General features: G+C 33.1%; 1 protein-coding gene and 1 non-coding gene across 3 annotated transcripts in view; one reads left to right on the top strand and one right to left on the bottom strand.

The window, feature by feature from the left end:
* The window catches only part of LOC136038246 (UPF0489 protein C5orf22 homolog), a 327878-nt gene that overhangs the window by 280150 nt on the left and 27222 nt on the right, over positions 1 to 20506 (bottom strand). For both annotated transcript variants that reach the window (XM_065721355.1, XM_065721356.1), the window contains exon 3: positions 13092 to 13241. In XM_065721355.1, the coding sequence (XP_065577427.1) occupies positions 13092 to 13241 (150 nt within the window). The remainder of the gene's footprint in view (positions 1 to 13091; positions 13242 to 20506) is intronic.
* On the top strand, positions 16117 to 16222 carry LOC136038327 (U6 spliceosomal RNA). Its single transcript, XR_010620195.1, has one exon. It is a non-coding gene; the product is annotated as a U6 spliceosomal RNA (small nuclear RNA).

Raw genomic sequence — 20506 nt, 5'->3', positions numbered from 1 at the left:
AAAGGTTTTTTTCCAACTGAAAGTAAGGAGTAACATTAAAACTTAAAACGAACAGAAATTATTATGTATATGAGGGGTCACCTTCTCCTCAATACTTATTCAAAAGTTCTAAAGTTTTTATTAGAACTTCTAAAAAAGCCTATTATTTTAATTAAACGGCCTTTGTGATTCAGGAGTCATTCTTAAATAGCTGCCACAAAAAATCAAACTTTAGAGTAAAGAGCGAGGTATTGAAGAGAGGGCGACCCCCTCGTATACGAAATAATTTCTGTTCGTTTAAGTTTTAATGTTGCTCCTTACTTTAAATTGAAAAAAAAACTTTTTTTTTATTAAATGTAAATAAGGAAATTTCTTCTTTCCCATCTTCTTGATGGCTAGATAGTAATTTTAAGATGACGGTTTTAGTCAAAATGTTGAAAAAGCCTCAAGACTTGCCTTGAGGCTGTCTTGCCTTCGTATGTTTTAGAGTTTGCAATCTCGTCTAGAAATTTCGTGACATACCCCCTTCTGAACTACCTTAGTCGACTTTCGATCCCTTTTCTGTGCCTCCAGCCTCCTACGTACACATGGCACCTTAGTGCGCATCCCCTAGGGGGCTCCTTTACGTTACGCATTCTACAAGCCTCAATCGATCACTTTCTCTTGGCTTAAAGTACTAATTGCGTTTGGGTATAACAAACCCTAAGCCGGCATAGACGCTAGAAGAAAACTTGACTGACCATAATTCATCTTTTGTTTGACATAGGAATTTTTCACCAGAGGGCTATAAGCACAACCATGTTTGAATAGCAAATTCAGATACCTTGTCTACGGAAGTTTTTTTCTGCTACCTTAGGCGGAGGGTTTATTGTCTAAAAAATTAACGAAAGCATAGAAATTCTCTAGTTAAGCTTTAGCCACGTGTCTTTTTTCAAAAAGTCATTACAAAAAATAAAGAAATGCATAGTACAGAGCCATTCCTAGGGTTAGTGGCACCCGGAAAAAATTAATTTTTTAATTTTTAATTAAAAAAAATTAATTTTTAATTTATGATAAAAATTAATTTTTAATCCAAAAATTAATTTTTGGAGTCGGCAAGGGAGCCCTTCCCGACTCCAATATAAACAAACAAGGCCGAATCAAAATAAAAAATTTTATCAAAGTGAGCAAACCCCTAGCCACGATGCCCGGAATAGCTGACCCAGTTGCCCTACCCCCTTTGAACGGCTCTGACAAGGTCACAGCAATTTAGCTAGAAAAATCTAAAAGATTCAGCTTTAAAAAGGTAGGCAAACAAAAATCATGAATACAATTTACTCATCTGTAACTGATGTAACTCATCCGTTCATGAGGCTGTTTGAGCCTTCCCCGGGCGGTTGTGTGTATTTATAGTTTTTGTAAACTTAGAATGATATCAGCGTTTAATCGACTCATCTTTTTGGACTCTTCCCTATAAATACAAATTTTGATCCCATTTTTGGTGCTTACCAACGTTTCATATATCTACTGTAATGTTCTGCCGTTGTATAATGTATAATATGGGTCTACAAATAGCCGGCTGTTATCTAGCTTCCCTCCGTTCGCTCAGGTCTTTGGCCCTTACAATTGACCCTTGCTGCGCTACCATTTATGCATAAACTATTTCCAGTTTATATAATATTTTATACTATATATATATATATATATATATATATATATATATATATATATATGTATACATATAGAAATTTCCGTAAGTATGGAACATTCAAATAATACCTTTCGAATTGCCGTAGCCACAATTCGAAAGCAAGCAACTAATGTCTAATTAATCATTATGCAAAAAACTCGCTTGTTATTTATTTAACTTTTAAAAAAGACTCGCTAAGGGGCCGAGGCTCTTATTCACTTCAGTTTCTTACGTACTGAGGGCTAACTGATGACGATATAATAATCCCAAAATGCATGATTCTTATGAAATTAAATAAAAAAAAACAAGTTTTTTTAACGGAAAGTAAGGAGCGATATTAAAACTTAAAACGAACAGAAATTACTTCGTATATGAAAGGGGCTGCTTCCTCATTAACGCCCCGCTCTTTACGCTAAAGTTTTTACTGTTTTAAAAAGTAGAGTTAAGAGAAAAGTTCAACTCTTTCTCTTTCGACTCGACTCTATCTCAGAATTTTGATTTGGTGATTTTGGGAAAATAATTAGCGTGGGAGGGGGCCTAGGTGCCCTCCAATTTTTTGGCCACTTAAAAAGGGCACTAGAACTTTTCATTTCTGTTAGAATGAGCCCTCTCGCAAGATTCTAGGACTACTGGGTCGATACGATCACCCCTGGGGAAAAAAACAAACAAACAAACAAATAAATAAACACGCATCCGTGATCTCCCTTCTGGCAAAAAAAAAATGCGAAATTCCACATTTTTGTAGATAGGAGCTTGAAACTTCTACAATAGGGTTCTCTGATACAATGAATCTGATGGTCTGATTTTCGTTAAGATTCTATGACTTTTAGGGTTTTTTCCCCTATTTTCTAAAATAAGGCAAATTTTCTCAGGCTCGTAACTTTTGATGGGTAAAACTAAACTTGATTAAACTTATATACTTAAATTCAAGATTAAAATACGATCCTTTTGATGTAGCTATTGATATCAAAATTCCAATTTTTAGAGTTTTGGTTACTATTGAGCCGGGTCGCTCCTTATTACAGTTCGTTACCACGTTACCACTGTTTGAAAATCTACGGAAAATGGTTTCCTAACGCTTCTTTGAAACTTGACAATGTTGCCGTAGCAGAAAGACGACGAATTTGAACGGTTGTATATCTTTGAAAAATAACAAATTAGTAATTTAATTATACCAAATCTGTTATCATTTGATGTTTTCCAGAGAAATTGCCTACGGATTATTTTGGGTAACCAACTGACTGACCGTATTTCAAACAGTAGGTTGTACGAAAAGTGTGGTTTAGTCCCACTTTCTAAGGCCGTAATGAGAGAAAGGTTGAGATGGCTAGGGCACGTTCTGCGGATGAAAGATGACAGACTGCCAAAGATTGTCCTTCTCGGCCCACCATGTTAGGGCTAAGCTGAAAGCAGATTGTCCGCGGTTTGGGTGAAAGGATGTCGTAAAGAAAGATTTAAGGGAAGTGGGAACTTCCTGGGGGAGTGTAAAGAGGGAGGCTTTGAATAGATTGGGATGGTGGGGAAGCGTGCAGAGCTGTGTTCGCTTCAGGCGGCTTGGTGCTATGGTGAGTTGTTAGCAGTAGTTTTAGTAGCATTAACAATTTATGAATAAGTTGTGTAGCCTATGTTTTAATCAGAAAGACCTTTAAAACATCTCGAAAACTAAGCACTATTACTTTATATTTTGTCGATCTATTTAATAGAACTATTTTTTCCAATACAACTTGTGGGACTTGTCCCCTTTTAATTTCTAGAACAGCTAAAGCACCATGAATTCAATTCACTTCACTTTCTTATGTTCTGTGAGCTACCTGATGACGGTATAATGACCCTAAATGTATAATTGTCGTGCCAATCATCGCCACGAGCTGAAATTAGCAACTACCGCTACCTCTAATTCCCAGATATTGGATTCTGCACAACACCTTAACCAAGGGGGTGCCCACTTTCAAAAATCACCTATACCAGGTGGCGACTGCCAAGCGTGGCGGAAATCGTGCCAAGCGTGGCATCATGCATCATGCCTGCGATCTTCAAAGTATTGTTGTGCGTTGTTTCCCGTAAATGCATAGTTTGAAATGCGTTTTTCTGTAAACTATATTTTGTGGTAACTACGAGTTACCTGGGTGCGAAAAAGATTGAAGCTGTTTTCCACGGCGGATATGTAGTTAAGCTTCTAGTTAGTTTGTTTAAACAAAATTGTGGGTTAAGTGATCCTTTTTGTTGATCCTTTTTTTGTTGTTGCCAATTCACTTATTTTCTTTTTTCGTCGGACATGCTCATTATGTAAGACCCGCTTTGTGTCTTACCACATAATTTGATGCTGCATTTATGCATTTATCTTTTAAACTTTTGGGAAAATCAAAACAATGGAGTTACTAAGATTTGAGCGAAAATTTTCGCTGGCAGCACCATAGCAGGTAAATGGCACCGCCACTTAAAAATTACCAACAATTTCAGCAAGCTAAAAGAGCCTCAAACTTTTTTCCAAAAACGCAACCTCGGGGGCACCAATTCAGGGGAGATTTTTGAACATATATTTTTTAGTTTTTCTATAAAAAAGTCCTCCCCTTTGGATTTTGAAAATATTTTTTCTTTATATTTTTACTTGTAAATAACGTAAAAAACTCTTTACCCCTCCCTACGTTTCCACGAGTTGGCATCCCTGAACAACTTGTATCTTTCTTCTTTTTGCATTGTAGAAGCTTCTGGAACAGTAAATACGAGTCTATTTATAATACAAGTAAATATAGTCTTAGAAAGATTATGACAGTCCTTGGAATTCCAAAGAATTCTTGGTTACTCCACATAGAAATGCGACCCCGTTCACACAGTGCCGACTGCAGGACTTGGGTCTATTCAAAGTCTTTATATCAAAAGCAGCGACGGTATAATTTTTCCTCTATGCAAATTACATGCAGATGTCTTCAATCAAAGGGTTATAACCACCAAGGGTAGGAAATTCTTTCAACTGCGTTATTTGATAGGGGGTCTACGCTCCATTATACGGGTATATATATATATACGTATATTTCTGTAAATTGCTTCATTAGTAAAGATAAGCAGAAGATAAAGAGGATGTAGGCGATGTTTCACAGAAATTAGAAATTACTAATGTCGCCAAATCAAGCAGGAATGGTAACTACTCTTTGTAGTTTATTCTGCAACAGAACCTGATAAAAAGATGCTACTACACTGACATTAAAAAAAAGATTATTTTAAAAATATGTTTCAAATGTTTTTTTTAGATGTACTAATAAAGTTAGTCTAGCTCTATTAACTGATATATTCCCATGGGTCGTGTCAGTATATACATGATTCTGACTTTCAGGAGGGGGGAAAAGAAAAACTACAAAAATAATTTTTTTTTAATTTTTTTAACTCTTTCTTGAAATTTATATTGTGTACCACGTTTTCTATTACTGCAGCCGAACTACTCACCAATAGTTATGACGAATATTGAGAAGAGCATCTGGAGGACGAACGTTTGAAAAGAACATATCAAGAGTAGCTGGATATTAAGTTGTAGTGTTTAGAATTCCATCTACCATCAAAATTTCTTAAATAGATTTTCATTAAAAAACATTAAGCTCGAAACAGAGTGAATAAATTTACTTCTAGGGTGGAAGGTACTTTTTTTGGGAGTGGAAGTTCAAAAAAAGGGCACAGCTTAGAAATATGGGGGTTTTGCTAGGGGCGAAAATTAGACAAAACTGCAAAAAAAAACTTTTGTATACCTTGTTCAATTCAATTTATTTATAATCCGTCAAGACAAAAAAGAGTGCAAATCTTCTAAATGACAGAGTACAACATAAGGGGAAATAAAGAGAAAAAAGAAGAAATTCGTACACTCAACAAAAATAAGTAGTTTTTACAATCATAAGAACATAATCATAAGATCCATAAAACAACACTATCATAACACAAAACACATAAGACATAAGAATTATAACCCAATCATAAGATCATAAGAATAGAGAAGACCAATCATGATTAAGCTTACTAGCGGAAGATTTAAAATCATTCACACTTTTATCAATAATTGTAGATGGAAAGACGAGTTTAAATGTCTGGGACAAAAAAGAGTTACTAGTCAAAGGGGGCATATGCGAAAGGAATTTAGCAAATTTAAAATAAATCCGGGGAACATTTTTTTTTTGAAGCAGGAAATAGTTGCCAAATAGGAGGCGGAGCAAGAAGATGAAGCAAAGTTAGAATATTGTAAAGTTTAGAAAGATGGAAACGAAGAGTGACACAAAGGCCTAAGCTATCCTTGTCTTTTTTTCAAGATTTTGGATGGCTAACTTAATAGTTGCTTTAATTGAATATCCAATGGGCATTCCCAGGTAAGTAAGGCTTTTAGAGAGGGGGATACAAGTTTCATTAAGTTGGAGGGATTTATCCAAGCATCCTTTGAGGTTGAAACCGACAGCTACAGTTTTATCCACATTAAGATTTAAACCAATCTGCTAACGTTCTAGTTCTAACTTCGAGAAAATGCATCACAAACCAACCAGAAAAAATCACAGTGTGCAAATCACAACCAGAGAAAGTGCGACCCGGATTCAGGATATCACCAGCATACGTTAGTAAAGACACGTCTTAACTCCCTAAATACATGTGGACTCAATAGAACTCTGAGCTGGAATGACTGAATTATTAAAAAGCGCGGGGGGAAGTAAGACCTCCTTGTCTAACGCCCTTTAGCACATTAAAAAGCTCTGAGCCGCACTTCATTTTGGCAAGAATATGTTTATACATGTTTCGAAGAAACTTTATAACTGAGAAGTCAACCCCTCTCTTTAGAGCTTCTACCAAAATCTGGGCAAAAATGCTCGACTCAAATTTTTGTATCTTCATTTAAAAAATGAGGAAAAGTCCAATCCCAATATTTTTGTGAAGTGGCGCGTCTGTTTTACACATATTTTCTTAGTTTTATTTTTTTGAAAAACTCTAACCTTTCCCAAAATCCAGTCCCCTGCTAATGTTCTGATCAATCAATCTGATCGATCTCAGCAATCAACTGCACCTACTGATAGACCAACTACAACTAGAGATTGTATGTTGCACTATCAAACACTATTTTTTGCTGCTGTTGGAATTTATCACCCTTTCACGAAAATTAAGCTAAAAAAATTTAAACCTTGAATTTAAAGAAATGTACGCGCAAATTAAGAACAAAAATGCATCTCAAATTCCAGTTATATCATAAACCATTTAGCCTAATCTAGAAAACATGGAAGCTACTCAAGGAGGATGGGATTGGGCATGATTTTTTTCTCCTTTTGAAAGTAGGGAAGGAAGTATAAGACAGAATAAAAATAAAACAAGTTTCATGCATTGACATATGTTATAGCCTACCAGACGTGCATTAAAAGGGCCCTTAATACCGTAGTGTCCCTTCCAAGAACTGTTATGACCATTAATAAATTTGACTGTGCTTTCCTTTGACAAAACGTACTAAGGTTTGAGTCAACCCCCTTCCAAGCAAAGCATATACATGAAGTTCTTAGCCAAGCCACAAGCCACTGGTGTCATATACAGGCACGGCCGCCCAGAATCGAACAATTTTCTCAATTTTTCCCGAAATTTCCTCAAATTTTCACATTAATATCCGATTTCTGGCTTATTTGGTGAACCCACCTCACAGAATGATTATCTGTATAAGCGACTATACGAAACCATCTTTCTAATAATTCTCATTTTCAGGATTTTCCTCCCATTTTTGAAAACGATGCGAGAGTACAACAGCGACGATGTTCCTGATAAATTTACGTTCCTACGTTTCCCGAGAGTGGAGTTGCTGGAGTCGCAAGGTGCATATTGTTGAAGATTATACCTAGTACCTACACGATAATTTGATTTTGAGTCAAGGGTCGACCTCCAATAGTATCGACATAGTATCGAAATAGTATCGATACTCCAATAGTATCGACATAGTATCGATACTCCAATAGTATCGACAATAGTATCGACGAGTCCAACTGAGCAGTTAAAAGTTTCTGTCTGCTATACGTTCTGAAATACAGCCGATTATTATTACTGTTTTTATAATTATTATTTGATTTACTTGTTTTGTTATTCTATTCAATTTCGTTTTATTTAAGTTTCTGCAACAGTTTTATCTAAGGGAAGTAAAAACTGGTTTCACCACTTTCCCCATCCAAAACTTAGAGCAGAATAAAAACCAAGGATCCCCGTCCATTTGAAAACGACCGGCAAAGACGGGAAGAAGAAAACGGATTTAAGAAAATGTATTCATGAAAATCTCATTGTTCATAGATTTCTTACTGTTCCAAAAATGAAACAAAAAAGTTACTATTTAGTGATTTCCAAGAAAACCTGATAAAATGCGGAAGCTAGATTTTGACAGAGAATATTCGCTCTACTTAAGGGAGGTAGAGGGGGGGAAGTAGTGGGGGTAGTTGCATCCCCAATAATGTGGAGAAAAAAATATTATGTATCCCATGCCCATTGACTATCCAGATATGGACCACTCTTACACCCCCCCTCCAATACAAATGCTGGAGATTCGCCCCCCGCTCCTTGGTTTTTCCCTTTCTAGCCTTATAGTACGCCATATTTGCTAGACATGGAGTTACAATCTCCTAGCCTACCAAAACAGGAATTTTCAAATTTATCAAAGGAAGATGATACAGGATGAATGGGGTAAAAACAAAGAGCACTCCGGGTAGGAGCCCCAATTCTTTCAAAGGGTTAATGAAACCCTATGCATGTAAAAGTACAAAAGCAGCTCACCTTTTCCTCATTGTGATAATAGTCTTTATAAACTGGTTAGTATCTTGAAATGTCCATTCTTAAGGAATGAATTAAATCACAAAACATTATCAGGCCTAACCAGGAAAAAAAACTTTTTTTAATCATTTTACACATATCAAGGACAAATATCGAACAAATAATGAAAGATATAACGTCAAACTGGCCAGCGATGAAAAAACAAAAAAGAAAAAAATCTCAAGAAGAAAAAACAAACGGGACAACGGCCAGTGGAAGAAAAAGACAAACTAAAACGACGCGAATATTTCGCTTGTATAAAACAAGGCGTCTTCAACGCTAAAAACAAAGAAAATATCCAAACTAACCTAAAACCAAATAAAATCTAAAACCAAGAAATAAAAAAAACAAAAACCAACTGTTGTTACTGTGATTGATTACCACAGAAGCTAAATAAAGTTGCTTCAATGAAATAGAGTCGCTTCAGTGGTTTCATTCAAACAACTCTGAAGCGATACTTGTGTTTAATCCGCGAAACTACGGGAAATATTAACCGACACGAAATATCCGCGTCGCTTTAGTTTATCTTTTTCTTCTACTGGCCGTAGTCACGTTTGTTTTGTTTACTTTTTCTCAAGATTTCTTTTTCTCTCTTTTTTTTGGACAAAATAAAAAATAAACTATTTCAGAACCACTGAAGGAGCATTCACAACAGTCGTACCAACTAGCGGGAGCAGAAGAGATATTCCCGCCCCCAGAATGTTTTGCCCCCTAGATTTCAAAAAAATAACTTTTGGATATTTTCCCTATAAATATCCTTTTGGTATTTTTATTGAAAAAAAAAATCCCCTGTAGATTTTTAAAAGTACACTTTTCCCTCCCCCAACATGGCAAAACTGATTCCCAATTATACATAGCAAACATCCAGATGAAAGAGGATAACAAACTTGTAAGAGTTAGATTTTTGGCGATATAACTGAAGGGACTACAAAGAAAGGGAAAGATAGGGACCAAAAATTACTTGACCTAAAAAGATAGGGTAAGATGGGGATTGACACCAACTAGCACCGCTTACAGTGTAGCGTCTTGCGGCTTCAATGAAAACTCGAGAAAAAGTCAATTTTTGATGTTGTTAATCTACAATGCGGTAGGATCAAAGCTGAAATTTCTCTTTAACTGACATTTAGTCTGCATTATTTATTTTTAAGAATCATTCTAAGTCAAAATCCATTCTGTACAAAGTAAGCGTAGGTTAGTTTGAAAAAAAAAAACTTGGCAGCTTAAATAGGCTAGTTGAGTCTAGGCTGGTAGGCCTACTGGGACAGAATGTTGCTGTTAAACTACACGAAAAGACAATTATACAACAGTTTAGAGTCAAACAGATGCCAAAAATTAGAAATCAAAAGCCGTCAAATTTCACTCTTGTAAAATAATCTACTAATTGATTCACAATACAGAAGATCGATATACAGAAGAATACAGAAGCTGAGATTTATATAGAATAATATTCTATTATATAGAACTATTCTATTATATGATATTCTATATATACAATATATATATATATATATATATATATATATATATATATATATATATATATATATATATATATATATATATATATATATATATATATATATATATATATATATATATATATATATATATATATATATATATATATATATATATATATATATATATATATAATAATATAGAATATATAAAAATATTATATAGAATTATAATAGTGATAATGTTAATGGTGATATATATATATATATATATATATATATATATATATATATATATATATATATATATATATATATATATATAATTCTATATAATATTTTTATATATTCTATATTATTTTATTATATATATATTATAATAAAATAATATAGAATATATAAAAATATTATATAGAATTATATCATTCTATATTCTATTATATAGAACTATTCTATTATATGATATTCTATATATACAATATATATATATATATATATATATATATATATATATATATATATATATATATATATATATATATATATATATATATATATAATATAATAATGTAGAATATATAAAAATATTATATAGATTTATATTATATTTATTTAGATTATATATGATATACATATATATATATATATATATATATATATATATATATATATATATATATATATATATATATATATATATATATATATATATATATATATATATATATATATATATATATATAATAGAATAATGTAGAATATATAAAAATATTATATAGATTTATATTATATTTATTTAGATTATATATGATATACATATATATATATATATATATACATATATATATATATATATATATATATATATATATATATATATATATATATATATATATATATATATATATATATATATATATATATATATATGTATATCATATATAATCTAAACAAATATAATTTTTTATATATTCTACATAATTCTATTTTATATATATATATATATATATATATATATATATATATATATATATATATATAAAATAGAATAATGTAGAATATATAAAAATATTATATAGAATTATATTATATTTATTTAGATTATATATGATATACATATATATATATATATATATATATATATATATATATATATATATATATATATATATATATATATATATATATATATATATATATATATATATATATATATATATATATTAACTTTTCGAGAAAATGGGAAAAAGTATCATAAATATTAAATTTAAAGGGTAATCTTAAAATATAGGATTATTAATGAAGTAAACTGAGTTTCGTGATAGCACTCCGTTACCTAAAAAATTATAAAGTGGAAGGTTTTACTTTAATAACAGTGTTCAGTGCATGGTTTCCACGTAGCAGATGCTACGCGTACCTCAAGGGTTACTAAGAAAATATTGAGTATATTATTCTTGAATCTTTTGCGGGAAGTTTTACGACATAAAAACAAATTAAACGTCAAATTATGAAAAGGGGAAGATTGCGAAGGAAAAAGGCTTGACTATGAAGTTAATATAGCCTGACGCTACGATGTCATGTGGCTTTTGAGATTTGCTTCGTAATTGGTTGTGTTATAATTTGATTATCCATGTCATAAAAAAAACTTATTATTACTTTTTTGTCATTTATTTTTAATTTAGTCTAGTTTCGAGTTTGTAGGTATGACATCCGTAAGTTTTGAAAAAGATTACAGCTGGAGGTGAAGTTTTGATTTGTTGGTCCAATTGAGGGGGGGGGGCACAAGAGTAGAAAACGTTCATAGGGAGTACTGAAGGAGACTTTATTTTAATTATTTAAGCAGAGTATCGTTCCCTCATCATGTGTTTTAAGAACTGATAACATACGTTTATAGCCAGTTATTAAAACTAAATTTTGTAGAGAATAATCCTAACAAACATTTCTAAGGTATATTTAACTTTTAGGGTCAGACAAGTGTTCATAGAAGTACAAAAGGCATGAGTTCTAATATTGACCCTCCTACACAAAATTTACCCTAAACAAAATTTTACGAGGAAAAAGGGTCAAACAATTTTTCAAGAGGGGAAAGTACATTTAAAACATTGTATGTACATTTCGCCTTTTTGCGTTTTTTTTTTGTCCCTGGACTTTTTATTTCGGGTCGGACTTTTTTATTTTCGGGTTGGACTTTTTATTCGGGTCGGAAACTCTGGTGACTACGGTGCTGCTGCTCGGCCTTCTCCCTCCGGGAGTGACAACTTTCGATGGAAATACGGCCAGAAATATAATATAGCTTTACGCCGTACTGATCACAGATACCCGCTTTAATTTTGCGAAACCAGGCTAATTTTGTATTTATAATTGGAATAGTTGACATTTTACGATTTTTGACAGGGTATTAGACTAATTGTTAATTTGTGTGTAGTAGATTCATCAGTACGTCGAAGCGTGATTGTGAAGGTGGTGGGTAAATGTAAAACTCATCTAGATTTTTTTTTTTTTTTTTTTTTTTTTTTTTTTTTTTTTTTTTTTTTTTTTTTAGGGCGTGTATAGCATGCCCTATATTGTTGGTGTAGGCTACCTAAAATAAAAAAAGAACGACGGAATCTGGTGAATTATATTAAACTACAGTAGGCTACACTGAGGTGGAAATCGTAAGAATAAAGTAATTTCTATGGAGGAAAGAGTCTTCTCCTTAGGAGCGTCCACGAGAATATTTCTTTTTTTTTTTGGGGGGGGGACAATGGAATTTTTGTTGGGTGAGGGAGCAATTAATGAAAAAAAGTTTTGTTTGATAATTTCAACTTGAATTTCTGAGAAGTGCTCAGAAATTCAAGAAAATTAGCATTTCATAAGTGAAGAAGACCCCCCCCCCTAATTACGTCTTTGCCTCTCTTCACATATCATTTCTACTTAAGTAATGATCCATTTATTAGTTTATGATATTATTCGAACAAGTAGATATTAGTCCAACATTATAAAGAGTATAATTTTTTTTTAGATTTTCCTTTTATTATTAGATATCTTATTACGCCATTTTTCTAGTTTTTGCAAAAGCTCTTTCCCCCTTCCTTGCCATAAACTCTTGCTTACTTACCTGTTATGGAGTTAATGCCTTTTCATTTCGAACAGGTAATTTGACTTCATGAGGAAGGAGATATAATTAGTCGCTGGTTAGAAATTCATCTTACCTTATTGTTCCCGATTCTGTATGTTTCCCAATTTGGAAAGTATGAATTCCGTCTTTAATTTGAGTGGACCACTCTGGTCGGATCCAAGCAATTGCCGAGACGTGACCCGCATAGCAAAGTGGCAACAACCAGTTTTCGATCGACAAGGCACTAGAATTTAAATTCATGTGAAAATTTACGGCAGTCTCAGAAAATATACGCTGTCTACTATCATGACCTATTGACCTGAACCATTCTAAGGACGAGAACGACTCAAAAAACAAAGTTAATGTATACTGGTGAAGGCTTTATAAGATGAAAACTTTTAGCGTTAAAAAATGGATACAAAGGGGTTGCACACTCCTTTCTTTGGTGGCCATTCTTTTTTGACCCTCCGACAGTCTCTAGCAGAAAAGTCGAATTCTAATAATAATAATAATAATAATAATATATATATATATATACATACATATATATATATATATATATATATATATATATATATATATATATATATATATATATATATATATATATATATATATATATATATATATATATATATATATATATATATATATATATATATATATATATATATATATATATATATATATATATACTATTCAATGAACGTAGTAAAAAGGCTATTTTTATGAAAACATCAAAAAGAGGTATTTTTTCGAATCAAGAAGGGGGCTAAAAAATCTTGAGGGGAAAGCGGTAAACTAGAAAAAATTGTAAAGGAGCAAAAACAAGAATATTTCGAGCCAGTATTTCCAGTGTTTCTATCAATATTTCGTTCGAGATCTTCCCCAGTATACAAAAGTAAATAAAGAGCAAAAAATACACGGATTGAAGTCCTAAGGACAATTATCCTTTTTCTATCCCCTTTTTCTTCTTCTCATTTTTTTTTTCATTATGTGAGCAGGTTTTTTTCATTATGTGAGCTTTTTTTTCCTAAGACCACAGCCGGTGTGGTCTTAGAAATTATTTACTGGATGGGGACAATGCCCCTTCCCCCAAATTGACGCCACAGTTGCAATAAGAAAAAGCAACAAATCAACCAACTTAAAAAAAATGTGAACAAACTGGTTATTTTAACGGCCAGAGGCTGCCTAGAACTAAAACAACCTTTAATAGACAACAACATAAAACATTTCCCACGTAGACAAATTGCACTGCACCAACATTACTTTTGCCTCAACAAAACCGCAAACCAATTAAGCATTAGACAACATTTCACTATTTGACTAGGAATATAGCATGCGCAAATGCGAAACTTCCACATAAAAAACAAAACAAAAACAAACTGAAACTCAACTCCCTGTTTTCCACGTTAATGGAAGTTTTATGGTCGATATAAAAACTTATGGTAATTTTGCAACTCTACATATCTAGGAAGAATTCAAAAGATTCGATTCGAATGGAATTTTGTTAAAGTTCCATATTAGGAGCTGGGAAACCGAAATTTGTGGAATTTGGTTGAGAGTGAATTTGAGTGGGGCAATTGGAGTACGCATCAAATGGGACGGGGTGCTCCTAGTGCTATTGAGAGAGGCAGGGTGATAACTCCTTGACTCGCACCTTAAACGACCCAAATGCGAGATTTTTTTTTTATTTTGAATGTGGAAATTACATCTTACAGACTTGTTTTTAATTTAATTTTGTACACCGAACACTTTTTACTCAAATTTCAACTGAATAGTAAATTAAAAATAAAATACATTCGCTGGTAAAAATTTATATATAAATTTTTTTTAAATTAAATATTTATATTTTTTATATTATTATATTTACATTATATTTATATTATATTACATTATATTATATTACTATATTTATATTATAATAGGTAAATATTTATATATAATTTTTTTAAATTAATTATTTATATTATTACATATATTATATCTATATTATAACAGGTAAATATTTATATTAGTACAAAAGCCAACAACAGTACTTCAGGGGAGGGCCATTAAGATGCTGTATGCAATTATTCACTTCCAGTGTCCATAACTACTGGTACGTTTTTTTTTTTCGTTTAAAACAATTCGCGGTAACGAACTGTAGTAAGGAGCGACCGGGCTCCGGAATTCTAAAAAATGGAATTTTGATACCAATAGATACATCAAAAGAATCGGATTATAAGGCTGATTTTAAATATACAACTTTCATCAAGTTTAGTCTTACCTATCAAAAGATTAGAGCCTGCGAAATTTTGGCTTATTTTCGAAAAAAAGCGAAAACACCGCATCAAAGTAACAAAAAAGTTAGAGGGCAACTAGGCTCCCTCCCCTACCCCTTATTTCTCAAAATCGTCCGATCAAATCGTTGAGAAAGCCATTTAGCCAAAAAACAGCGAAAATTAATATGCAAATTTCATTTTAATTACTCTTGTGCGATGAACCAAAATAAAAACTTGCATTAATACAAAAACGTTCAGATTAAACAAAAGGAAAAAACACAAGCTTTTTTTTAACTGAAAGTATGGTGCGACATTAAAACTTAAAACTTACGTAAATTATCCTGTATATGAAAGGGACTGTCCCCTCATCAACGGCCCGCTCTTTACCCTAAAGTTTGACTCTTCGTCACAGTTCTACTTTTTAAAACAATAAAAAACTTTAGCGAAAAGAGCGGGGTGTTGAGGAGGGGAGAGCCCCTTCCATATATGGAATAATTTCTGTTCGTTTTAAATTTTAATGTCGCTCCTTACTTTTAGTTAAAAAAAACTTGTTTTTTTATTATTTGATTTCATTAGGAGTAACTTAACTTCACTTCTTGAGTGGAGTCTCAATAAAGCATAAGTGCCGTTTTAAATACCATGTCTAAATCTACCGCAACTGCCTTAAAACAAGAACATCAATAAACAATAAAAAACTAAAAGTACTTTGGTTATACAATAGAGCTAGTTTTCCACTTTACAAAATTTTATTTCCGGGTAAATTACCGTAGTAAATTAGGATTTATTGCTGAAAATTATTTAACAGTTTTCCAGGTTGTTTCCAGGTATATATACAAATTTGGTCACATACATATTGTCTTCCTTCGGGAAGACATATACTAAAATTGGAACGATACAGAGAAGATTAGCATGGCCCCTGCGCAAGGATGACACGCAAAATCGTGAAGCGTTCCACATTTTTTATAATTCTGTTTTAATTTTCAGGGATTGTTTTCTTTTTATCATATAGTTTTAATAGCCAGAAATCTATCTGGTATCGAAACTCAATTTTAATTCGTAATCAAATTTTGGAGCCAGTACTTATCCTGGTAGGATTGCCCATAAAGTGGTGTCAATCCATAAAACTTTAGGGGGTGATTTGAGCAAAGTATATTTTTCAAATATCTAAGAGGGAGACAAATTTGTAGTTTTTGAAATTAAAGGCGTGTTTTATTTTTTGCAATTATATTTTAACTTTCAAATTGTTTTCTTTTTGTCAAATAGTTTTAATAGCCAGAAATCTATCTGGTATCGAAACTCAATTTTAATTTATAATCAAATTTTGGAGCCAGTACTTATCCTGGTAGGATTGCCCATAAAGTGGTGTCAATCCATAAAACTTTGGGGGTGATTTGAGCAAAGTATATTTTTCAAATATCTAAGAGGGAGACAAATTTGTAGTTTTTGAAATTAAAGGCGTGTTTTATTTTTTGCAATTAAATATTAACTTTCAAATTGTTTTCTTTTTGTCAAATAGTTTTAATAGCCAGAAATCTATCTGGTATCGAAACTCAATTTTAATTCGTAGTCAAACTTTTGGCGCCAAAATTAAGTGTGATAAATCTGCCTGGTGTCAATCCATAAAACTTGAGGGGGTGATGTGAGCAAAGTGTTATTTTTCAAAAATCTAAGAGGGAGACAAATTTGTACTTTTTGAAATTAAATGCGTGTTTTAGAAAACATTGCAAAATCGTCTCACAATGTGAATATGAAAGAAAAATAATAAAAAATGTGGGTATTTTTCACAAGAGGGAGTACGAAAGGCAGGATACGAAACAGTTCGAAGTAACGAACTTTAAGTAAGGAACGACCCGGCTTCATAGTAACCAAAACTCTAAGAAACGGAATGTTGATACCAATAGATACATCAAAATAATCGGAGGTTTATGCTGATTTCGAATAAATAAAATTCATCAAGTTTAGTCCTACTCTTCAAAAGTTACGAGCCTGAGAAAATTTGCCTTATTTTCGAAAAAAGGGGGAAATACCCCTAAAAGTCATAGAATCTTAATAAAGATCGAACCATCACATTCAGCGCATCAGAAAAGCCTAATGTAGAGGTTTCAAGCTCCTATCTGCAATAAAGTTGAATTAGTATTTTTTCTTTTTTTGTCAGAAGAAAGATCACGGATGCGTGTTTATTTGTCTTTATTTACTTACTTTTTCTTCCCAGGGGTAATCGTATCGATCCAGTGGCCCTAGAATATCGAGAGAGGGCTCATTTAGTGGAAATTAAAATTCTTGTGCCCTTTATAAGTGACCCAAAAACTGGTGGGCAACTAGGCCCCCTCCCAAGCTCATTTTTTCCCAAAGTCACCCGATCAAAATTTTGAGATGGCCATTTTGTTCAGCATAGTCGAGAAATCTAATAACTATGTCCCTAAGGATTACTTAATCCCCCACAGTCCCTGGGGAAAGGGCTGCAAGTTATAAGCTTTGCCCGTTGTTTACAAACAGTATTTGTTATTGGGAAGTATACAGACGTTTCCAGGGGGGATTTTTTATTGTGGGGGGTCGGGGGAGGGGGTTACGTGGTCGGATCTTTCCATGGAGGAAATTTTCATGTGGGAAGGGACATTGCTATGAAGGGGGTGCTAGATTTTCCAGCATTGTTTAAAAAAACGATCAGAAAGTAAATAAAAGAAACAAGTTTTTCAACTGAAAGTAAGGAGCAACATTAAGACTAAAAAACGAACAGAAATTATTGCGTATGTTAGAGGGGTTCACCCCCTAGTCAATACGTTGCTATTTACGCTAAATTTTTTTTAGTACTTTCAAAAGAGCTATTTATTCTTATTAAACGGCCTTTGTGATTCAGGGGTCATTCTTAAAGAATTGGAACACAATTCGAACTTTAGTGTAAAGAGCGATGTATTGACTAGTAGGCGAAGCCTACTATACGCAATAATTCCCCTAATATACCCAATAATTCCCATTCGTTTTAAGTTTTAATGTTGCTCCTTGCTTTCAGCTGAAAAAACATGTTTTTTATTCAATTCTTTCAGAGGTAAAGCATTGCTAATAAAAAGTTTGGAGGGTTTACAAAGGGATTTATCCAGGGACTCGGTCTCGGCTTTCTAAGGCCTAGGATATTCAACTAATTTTGAGAAAAGGTGTAAGATAATAGAAAAAACAAATTTTTGACCTTAAATTTGCTTTTATAGTTTTTCTTTCTTCTCCCTTTGAAAAATTCCAAATTCGTTCTCAACGACTAGAGTATGAAAATAAACGAGACCGGAAGAGGGAGTGCCATAGGAGTAACAGAGCCCGTTTTTATCGAATCCCCACACCATCCCCAAAAATACGGCCCTACCAAATTCTCTTCACCGAATTCAATTTTCTCTGAGGATATACCTAGAACTAGTAGAGGGAAGAGAAATGAGACACAATTCAGGTGGAGGCCGAGTCAAGCGAGACTAAAAAAGACTTTCTTTTAAAGCGGGGCTAGATTTGGAAGAAAACCGTATGAAAACACAAACTAAAGAGTTGACAACGCGGTTTGTAACAAAAGCCTAAAATAAGCAGCGGACTTAATTTGACTTCTACAAAGTTCAGTTGCCCCTCGGTAAACACCCAGAAATAGAGGAGTTTTATACAGACGCCTCTTTCTGTCATCACACTTCACATAAGCACGGGTATGTTCATTTTGCACCAGCACCAGATAGGGCCCAGGCAGGAATTTTCCAGGGGGGGACAAATCAAAACTAGACTAAAAAAACAGAAGAGTTAAGGAACATGGCAAATTGAAGGATCTTTAGAATCTTATGGCTTCAATCGGATGTGACTTAAGTCAGTCAATCGGGCATGGAGCCAATGGCCCCCTCCCGACGTACGGGCTTCAGCACAAGTGGAAGGAGAGGGAAACTCTTATTCAATGGACTACTTGAAAATTATCCTCGTCGCACTGAACAACCGATAAAAAAAGCCATTAAGATGTCGCCTATAAAAGTTTTATCAAGTACCAAAGAAAAAAAATGCAACCCTCATAATGGTTTCCCACCTGTTTAGGTCTTTAACCGCTGTTGGGTAATAAATCTTAAAATATAAGACGGAACAACTTCCCAGCCAGACATAAAATGCATGTTGTCTGTAATAGGCCTGAACGATGATAAAGCAAAAGCCTTTTTTGAATTAAGGGGATTTCTGATTAATGGTTTGATGGTGAACTCAGAAACATGGCAAATGTCTGCTTTGGAGTCAAAATATTTTTCAGATTATTGCTACTTTGAACGAGATATTATGAATGCTTGTAGGCTAAGTCAACCATTACCGACAGTCTTATTCTGAGAGGATTTTGAGCTTCGTAAGAGTAGAGGTCTAGCACCACTTTACCGACCGTCAACTATTAGCGACCGTCTTATTCTGGGAGGAATGTTTTATCAAATTATTGCTACTTTGAACGAGTCATTATGTATGCTTTTAAGTCAAAAATTACTGACAATCTTATTCTGGGAGCATTTTGAGCTTCGTAGGAGTAGAGGTTTGGCACCAGGTTCAGCAAAAAGTTGGCTCAGTGCCATACATAACAACGAAATCCTACTTGGAGCATTGCCTTACATGGAGGGGGGAGGAGGTGATGATTAAATACAGACCCCCTCCCCATCTGAAATGCAAATACGTATATATATATATATATATATATATATATATATATATATATATATATATATATATATATATATATATATATATATATATATATATATATATATATATATATATATATATTACTTTTTGGTTATATAGTGCCTTTGAAAAGAATATTTTTCTAGTTTTACACCTTTTACATCCAGGAGCTCTAGCTGAAATATATACCTCCCGAAATGAAATCCCAGTTTTCCTATTACTGAGCTACCAGGGCCGGCATTCCTCTTAGATTTTCGGGGCCTAGAGTGTGGAACTCTATTTCAGAAATAATTCCAGCGGCTGAGTACCTGGGGTAGTTTAAAAGTAAGCAGAAAAGGTATTTGTCGGGTCGAGGGTCTTTTTTCTCACCCATTATTATTATTATGACTATCTTTCTGTGGCGGATCCAGACGGGCCGGGGAACGACGCCCCAAGATGTTTTCGGCGCCCTCATTTGTTTTTTTCTAATTTTTGTCTTTTTTTAAAATAAACTTTTCAATTTGTTCAATTATTGGCACCCTTGTAAATTGCCCCCCCTCCAGAGTTTCCTCTAAATCACCTTTGGTATAATTACTGGTCA

Source organism: Artemia franciscana, chromosome 17, assembly GCF_032884065.1.
Source record: "Artemia franciscana chromosome 17, ASM3288406v1, whole genome shotgun sequence".
Lineage (NCBI taxonomy): Eukaryota > Metazoa > Arthropoda > Branchiopoda > Anostraca > Artemiidae > Artemia > Artemia franciscana.
The sequence above is the reverse complement of the archived record's forward strand: the minus strand, read 5'-3'. Positions and strand labels throughout refer to the sequence as shown.